Source organism: Elephantulus edwardii, unplaced genomic scaffold (assembly GCF_000299155.1).
Source record: "Elephantulus edwardii isolate Elephantulus edwardi_28Jun2011 unplaced genomic scaffold, EleEdw1.0 scaffold00128, whole genome shotgun sequence".
Lineage (NCBI taxonomy): Eukaryota > Metazoa > Chordata > Mammalia > Macroscelidea > Macroscelididae > Elephantulus > Elephantulus edwardii.
This window is the reverse complement of record NW_006399878.1, coordinates 9,534,865-9,542,942: the sequence shown is the minus strand read 5'-3', so window position 1 is coordinate 9,542,942 and position 8,078 is coordinate 9,534,865. Positions and strand designations below refer to the sequence as shown.

The window sequence follows — 8,078 nt, the reverse complement described above, 5'->3', positions numbered from 1 at the left end:
TATGATTTTGATTTCATACCACCTGAATTTCAGAATCATCTCAGGAACAGGTTTGAGGCCTTGAACACTAATGAGCGAAGACCAGATGAGTTGTGGGAGGCTGTCAAAGATATCATTCAGGAAGAGTGTAAACGGTCATTACAAAGACAGAAGAGGAAGAAAAGACCAAAATGTATGTAGAACCATACTAATAAAAAATTTGATATGAGAAATCTGTTTCATTAAGTGCTGAAATTATTGATGAGTGTATTATTATTTTTTTTTTTATCTTAGGTGAATGAGTATTTTATTGACTTGATCTGGCAGTCCAGTGGTAACAAGCTGCACTGCCAACCCAAAGGCACATGGTTCAAATTTACCAGCTGGTCCACAGGAAAATAATGGGCAGTCTCCGCCCATGCAGTTTAATGCCTGTAGATCCCTAGAGGGTCGGCTATGAGCTTGTGACTAGACGATTACTCAACAACAACTATGTGTAATACACATGTATTGAAAAGGAACTCATCGATCACTTATAATCTATCCAATAAAGTCTACTATCACTTTCCCGTCGGGGAAGATGAACGGAGTGGCTGGATTCTGCAAAGGTGTGTTTTCTGGTTTGGGGTTGAGATTTGGGTGTGGCTGTTGGTCCCAGCTGGGTGTGAGTTGTATTGATTGGCCTGCTTCTATTTAAAAAAGCATTTGGGCCCTTGGGTCACTGGTTTTTAATTGTTTTCAGACAAACATTCTTCTAAGTGGTATAGCACTCGTCTGTCAATTTGCTTTACAAATGCGTAAACACTGTGACACTGATGTGTCAAATGTGATAATGGTTGCCCATGGCGGGCAGTGTTTGGTGGCACTTCTGAATTAAAACAGGCTTGGAAACAGGAGTGACATCCACTTCTGAAATAGTTTGCCCCTCGAAACTCTAAGAACTTAGAGAAAAGATGAAAGTTTTTCGTGTTTAAGACTTTCATTCATAGGGTCACTATGAGTCATCTATGACTTGATGACAACAACAACACACCAGATCTGCACAAAAACAATTCCAATGAAGGTAACACTGAAGTTGTAAGTATATAATAGGTCTTGGAATCTGTATCCTTTAAATTTTATATTGAGGCTAAGTCTGTCAGAAGGGATACCCATTATCTCATCTCTGGCCTACTAAATCTATTTCACTGAGTGAATTTTAGAGAACTCTCTAATTGTTGTTTTTGGGTACCATCTAGACTGCTACAACTCACAGCAATCCCATGAAGAACAGATCAAAACCTTGACTTTTCCTGCATCCACCTAACAATTTCATTGTTGCAGTCACTGTATCAAGCTGTTTCACTGAGGTTCTTCCTCTCTTTTACTGACCTTCTACTTTCCATATCATCTAATTTCTTTCTTATAATCTACTCTCAAAAAGATCAAACTCAATGTTGTCCAGTTGGAACCAACTTGTAGCTGACCTCCCAGTCAGTTTTCAGACACTGAAACATTTATAAGGCAGGAGATTGTCCTTCTTTCTTCCTGAGGAGCCACTGGTAGATCCAAACTGCACACGTTTGGGTTGACAATGCAACTCCCTGCCCTCTGGGCCGCCAGAGCTCCCTCTGTAGTCCATCAGGATAGTGTAAGTGACATTCATCAATCTAATACCCATAAATCTTTCCATGTAAATATTTCTGAAACACAATCTATCTTAATGTAGGGTTTCTGGGTAGCAGAAATGTGCCACAGAAGGAACAGCACCCAGAAGAACCTCAGAAGAAAGGCCTGAAGATCTACTTCTGGAGAAATCAATCCTTGGAGGTCCTACACAACACAGTTCAATGCTGTCAAACAGACACTGAAAAGAATTGACAGCAACTGCTTTTGTTTGCTTGTTTCACATGTAAATGTATGACACACTGGGAATAACATATATAGACATATTGCATATGATGAGGTTTACATTATGTTGGAGAAGACTTATACTTAGCAGACAACCATAGCAAAGAGGGCTGACTGACTAGGAAGCATTTCCCAAGATGATAGGCAGTGGGGGCTCTGGTGGCACAGTCCTTAGGGTATTGTGTGGCTAACTCAAAGGCTCTGACTCAGGTGGCTTAAATCTACCAGTGACTTTGATAGAAAAATATAGACAATCTCCTCCTGTTCTGTTTATAGTCTTGGAAATCTGCTCAAGGGTCAGTTATGTGTTTGAATTATATGCTTCTCTAATGCACTCTTCACATGAGGCAAAGATTTGAAGGATTTTTTTTTAATAGGAAACTTAATCAAGGTTATACATTGGTAGATGCTTCCACTGGAGTTGTTTCTTTTTCAGGTGAGACCGTGCTAACTATAAGATACACTTGTGGGGTAAATGTAGACGGAAACTCACGGGCACATGCCGCCGCAGGTTTGCTGGGGTGCTGGATGGAGAGGAGCTGGTGCTCAGGGCATTCTCGATGTCCTGATCCAGTTGGTCCAGTTTCATAATTAGCAGCACCATGGAGTCCAGCCGCGCCCTATCTCGATCTTCTCTTACTTCCTGAAAAACAGAACATGTTGTTGCTGAATATGAAAGGCTATTTCTTGGGCAAAATAAGAAGTCCCCTGTTCTTCAGTGCAATGACAAATACACTGAATAATAGATAGTCTTCTGTAGAGGGGTGGAGGGACATTCTATTCTCTGTCATCAATGGGCCCTTCATTGAGAAGATAGTAACCTACTGCCAGGGCGAAAAAAAATTACATGAATATTCACTATGTATCTTCTGAAGTAATGTACAATGAGAAAGAAAGAGAACATTAGTGAGAACTGATACTGTTTTCCAACTAATTATTCTTGGGAAACATTATCTATTAACATTATTTTCAAAGTATAATCAACTCTTTAAAATGAATGCTAATAATGGGTTGTGGTTAGTAATTAATATATGTATGTCAGGTTCTATTTTTGGAAGAATGTTTGTAAGTAGATTGAAAAATAGTCAAAGAATCAAGGGATACAGGCTTTCAGTCTGTAAAGGGGCCAATTTTCCTCACATGGGGCCATTTACCTACTGCTGCATCAAGATATGTCATTGCCAATATTTCCTTTGAAGCTTCTTTTGCTTTTACACAACTCTGGAAAACATCTCCACAATGTATTTCCATAAATGACATGGGTTACTTCTTTTGAATTCTCTATAATATAGACAGATGTTTATGTATTTACTTTTGCTTGCAGGATGAGTTGCTGCCAAGTCAGTTCTGACACGTGTGGACCTCATGTGGGTCAGAAAAGAATCATGCTCTACTGAGTTTTCAATGGTTTTTGGAAGTAGCTTGCCAAGCCTTTCTTCCAAAATGCCTCTGAGAAGATCTGAACCTTCAACTTTCTGATTGTAGTTGTTGTCACGTGCTATCAAGTCACTTGCGACTTATAGCTACCCTGTGTACAACAGCCCTAAACCCTGCCCTATCCTGTGCCAACCTCACTGTCTCTAACACATCTACTCCCATTATCTCAATCACTGAAATCGATACATCTCATCTAGGGTCTTCCTCTCTTGCACTGTCCCTCCACTCTCCCAAACATGATGTCCCTCTCCAAGGACTGGTCCCTCCTTGCAACGTGCCCAAAGTATGTCAGATGAAGCTTCAGAATCCTTGCCTCCAAGGAGCAGCCTGGCTTCCCCTCTCAAGGACAAACCTATTTGTTCTTCTAGCAGTCCATGGTATATTCAATACTCTTCTCCTGCACCACAGTTCAAAGTCATCAATTCTCTTTCTATCATCCCTAGTCACTGTCCAGCTCTCTGATGCATAGCATGCAATTGTGAAGACTATGGCTTGGATCAGGCACACCTTAGTCTCCAGCCTGATGTTACTTTTCAGTACTGTGGTGAGGTCCCTAACAACTTTCCCCAGTGCAATTCGTCTCTTGATTTCCTGGCTGCTTGTCCCAAGAGTGTTGATTAGCAACCAAGAAAGTAAACCATTTATAAAACTCAGGTTTAATCTTGACTGGTAATTTATTCTTGTAGAGTAAATGAAGTTAATAAGTATTAGAAAGAATTTAAATTAGTTATAGACATTATGAGGGTTGAGTAGGGTTGTAGGTTAAAAACAACAACAAAAAACCCTGTGATGAACACTCAGGCCTCTGGAATTGATGTCAAATCATAGCAACTCTATCAGTTTACTGAGGCTGTACATTTTTTTTTTCAAGAAGAGACTGTCAATCTATCTTCCACTGAGTGACTGCTGGATTTGAACCACTTACAATGATTAGTAATTTTGATTCTTTATAACATAGACAAATGTTATGCAGTATGTCACCAGGGCTTCTGCTTTTTTTAAAAAAATATTTTATATTGGTTTGCCTACAAAATCCATACACACTGTGTATATTCCTTTATTCATATTGTGTTTCATAGTATCATTCTCATACATTATGTATTATAAAATTAGTCACCATTGATCCATGCTCATCATTATACCACCTTTTCAGGGATCTTTCCTAATTTCATCAACCCCTCACTCTGCCCACATAACTAGATTTCTTCTTACAGAGTCTGGTACCTTAGAAGCATCTATTCAGAGAAGTAGCTGATTAAATGTCAGCCCTTGAAGGCAAATCATCTGTGGATTATGCTACCAGTCTTCCACATGTTTAGTTATTTATTTGGCTGCAATTAGTTTTAAAAGGATCACCAGGGGAAGGTTTCAAATGAAATCTACCTGAGGTGGGTCAATACAAGGATACAAGGTTGTGGCTTAGCTCTCTTTCCCTGGTGTTTGTAATAGGATGAATGTATTGACTTCCTCAGTCAGAGATTTTATCTTGTTTTTGGCATTTCTTTTCATTATTTTAAATTTTCTAGTCTCCATTCTGAGAAATCAAAGAAAATAAACATGAGCAACATCCCTGATTCCTCTAATTGTGTAAGTGCTTTAAAGAGCTAGAGCAGATTGTTAATCTCATTGAGGCATTATCTTTCAGATGTCAAAATAATTGGTTTACTAGATTAGCTGGTCAAAGAATAAATTAATTAAACTAATATTTGATAATTTATTTAAAAAAGAAGAACTTGTGTTTGGCCCAGCTTATTAGTAAGTCAAATTAAAAGAGCCAATCCAATTTCCACAAAGACAGAATGATTTTGAGAATAACAGTTTTTGAGATATGTTAATTGCTTCATAATAAGATGCTGCTATTAGTATTTCTATTCCCTTCCATTCACCCTGCTGCCTGAAAGATTTAATAAGACTCTGGATAGATGTGGGAAATTATAGAACTTTTGTTATCATAAAGTTCTGTTGTTCTTCATGATATTTGAAAATGAACAGACCTGAACTTTATTATACACGTCCCTGGTCAACAACGGCACTCCATTCTGAGAACAACTCTGTCATGAATTATTCTGACTTAAGTCCAATACCTCATTTTTTAAAAAGCTGTAATTACTTTTGTCTTTTATCAGTACCTTTATCAATCAAGTCTTTACTACTCTTCTTTGAGGTTTAAAAACATTACATTTGAGAATGGTGATATTAGCAATTTTCCTGCTGCAATACTGGATGTAGTACCTATGACTAGCAATGGTCACAAATGAGGTCTCTTGGAGTTCAAATCTCCCAAACAACATAAATTGGCATGAGCTGTATGTCATATCTCTCACTACTACAAAGCTTCATTATATTCAATAATATTATGTGTATGATCCTGCTTAAAACTTAAAATAAGTCCCTGATAGAGAAGAGATTGTTTCCTTTAACTACCATTTAAATATTTCAAAAAATGAAAAAAATGGTTTGAACAGAAAACTCAAAATCTCTAAAATGATGTCTCCAATTTGGTCATATAATTTCCTTCTCTTTAGTATGTATGGAATGGTGAAATTCATTGCATCTCTAAACCCAGGTATGGTTTTATCTTTAATTTCTCAGTTCTAGCAGCCTTAAGGATACAAATTATGGATTGTTACGTTTTGTTGTTGTTGTTGTTGTTTTCCTACTTGGCAGGAATGTTGTTAAGCTCTCATCTGTAAGCTCAATAAGTTTAAGAAATATTAATACTGAAACCAATAGTAGCCAGTGAAATAACATTTCCCTAACGTCTTACAAAACACATCTTGATATACTTCCAGCTACAAAATTAATGTTGGATAAAGCAGTACATCCTGCAGATATCAACTGGACGTTGAGATTGTGTTTTAAAAACATTTTCAGATCCATGGGCTGAGCAACAAGTTATTTCAAATGATCTGCCAAAAAGAGTAAGACTGAACAGCCTTGCTGCACAATATTCCTTTAGAGAAATAAGCCTATTTCAGCCCTTTTCCTTCAGGAACACTTACTTACTTACCACCCATCACCTGCAGCCTATAGTGTCAAACACACCGGCTGCTATCACACACTTTAAAAGGCATACAACCTCACAAAATGGAGGGACCACAAATCTAATACCTTGGACAAATATTATTGTCCTCATTCTTAATGACCAAGTATGAATATTTCACAAAATTCTAACCTTTCATATGTCCATGGCTAAATTCCAGCCAATTACTCATGCCTTTAAAACAAAGGAAAACATTTGCAAATTTTGGCCAGCAGGACCTTCTACAGCACAGATTTACTTTTCTGCTGTCACTGTAGTTAGTCCATGAAGAATAACTTTTTAACATGGTGACCCTGTTCGACATTATGCTGAGTGAAGTATCTAAATCACAAAAGGACAAATACTGCAGAACAGCACTGTTATACCAAGAGGGACATAAGGGGTTAGGGGGAGAATAGGAAAAGAGTGGATAGATAATGAACTCTGTATTAGAACAGATGAGGGACTTAACTGTTTAAAATGAATATATGATTAGGCATTATATGTATGACAACAATCCAGAATAAGAGGTACATTGCAAAGTGGACTTGGGGTGGGGGGAGGGGAGGAGGAACATTTATATCAATGAATGAATGAATGAAAAGGCAACTTTTCTGAAAACTTCTGTTAAAATCACAATAAATACAATATATTCAAAAAAGAATAACTTTTCAGTAGGTGAAACTACCTATTAATGAGCTCATCAGTATTTCAGTAACTTAATTAAAAGGCCAAGAGGTGATACTCTCCTCTCTCCCCTTTTTCCTTCAGCAATAGTAATTGTGTCAAACACTGTTAAAGAGAATGAATGTCACCAATGAAATGGAAAGTCAAAGACAATGAAGGCAGAGAAAAAGACAATGAAAGCAGATTTCAGAAATAAAATTATTTCAGATGGGAGCAAGTGTAAGAACAAAATAAATAATGCCTTATATAATAACTACAGAGGAGCACGCCACTATATAAAGGATCATTAGAGCAGTGAATGCTACAGTCATAAGGGGATATGGCAGAGGGCAGAAGATTGAAAGGAGAGGGAGAGGAACAAAGGATGGAGAAGAGAATAGAGACAAAGTGAGAAAGGACAGAGAAAGAAAGATAAAGCAGCCCTGGAAAAGAGTACTCCAAGTGGAACAAAATGTAACCATGTTGAGGAGGTGAGGAGTGTGGACAGTATGAGGATCAGAATGAGGTTCCAGTCAACTCTTCAAAGGACATGAAACAGAACTCAGTTTTGAAGGCCACAGTATGAGGAAAATTTTATATATTTTTTTGCAGTGGAGGAATTATTGGTAAAATGTACACAAAGAAACAGTGAGACTTGACTAGCAATATAAAACTTAGCCATAACGTGTTTGTTTTTTTCCCCTTTTATTTATTTATTTATTTTTTAAATCTCTAGCGCTCTCAATGTAACATTTGGGAAATTTAACATATCCTTCAATGCCACATGATTAATAGCAATATTCTGCTGGAGATTATCTAAAAAGACTGGAACAGCACATCAACAGAGAACTACCAGAAGTCCAGGTTGGGTTTAGAAGGAGTCATGGTACTAGGGCTATTGTAGCTAAGGTTAGATGGATCTTGGCTGAAAGCAGGGAATACCAGAGGAATGTATATCTGTGTTTTACTGATTATGCAAAGGTGTTTGACTGTGTGGATCATAAAAAACTGTGACTGAGTGCAACAATGAATGAATGGAAACCCAAAATCTCTGTAAATGTTTATGAAAATTAATAAAATATAA

The 8,078-nt window shown here is 37.4% G+C and overlaps 1 protein-coding gene across 2 annotated transcripts in view; it reads right to left on the bottom strand.

Annotated features, from left to right (window-relative positions):
* The window catches only part of DLC1 (deleted in liver cancer 1), a 563,336-nt gene that overhangs the window by 407,073 nt on the left and 148,185 nt on the right, over positions 1 to 8,078 (bottom strand). For both annotated transcript variants that reach the window (XM_006893561.1, XM_006893560.1), the window contains exon 2: positions 2,363 to 2,512. In XM_006893561.1, coding sequence (XP_006893623.1) covers positions 2,363 to 2,512 — 150 coding nt within the window. The remainder of the gene's footprint in view (positions 1 to 2,362; positions 2,513 to 8,078) is intronic.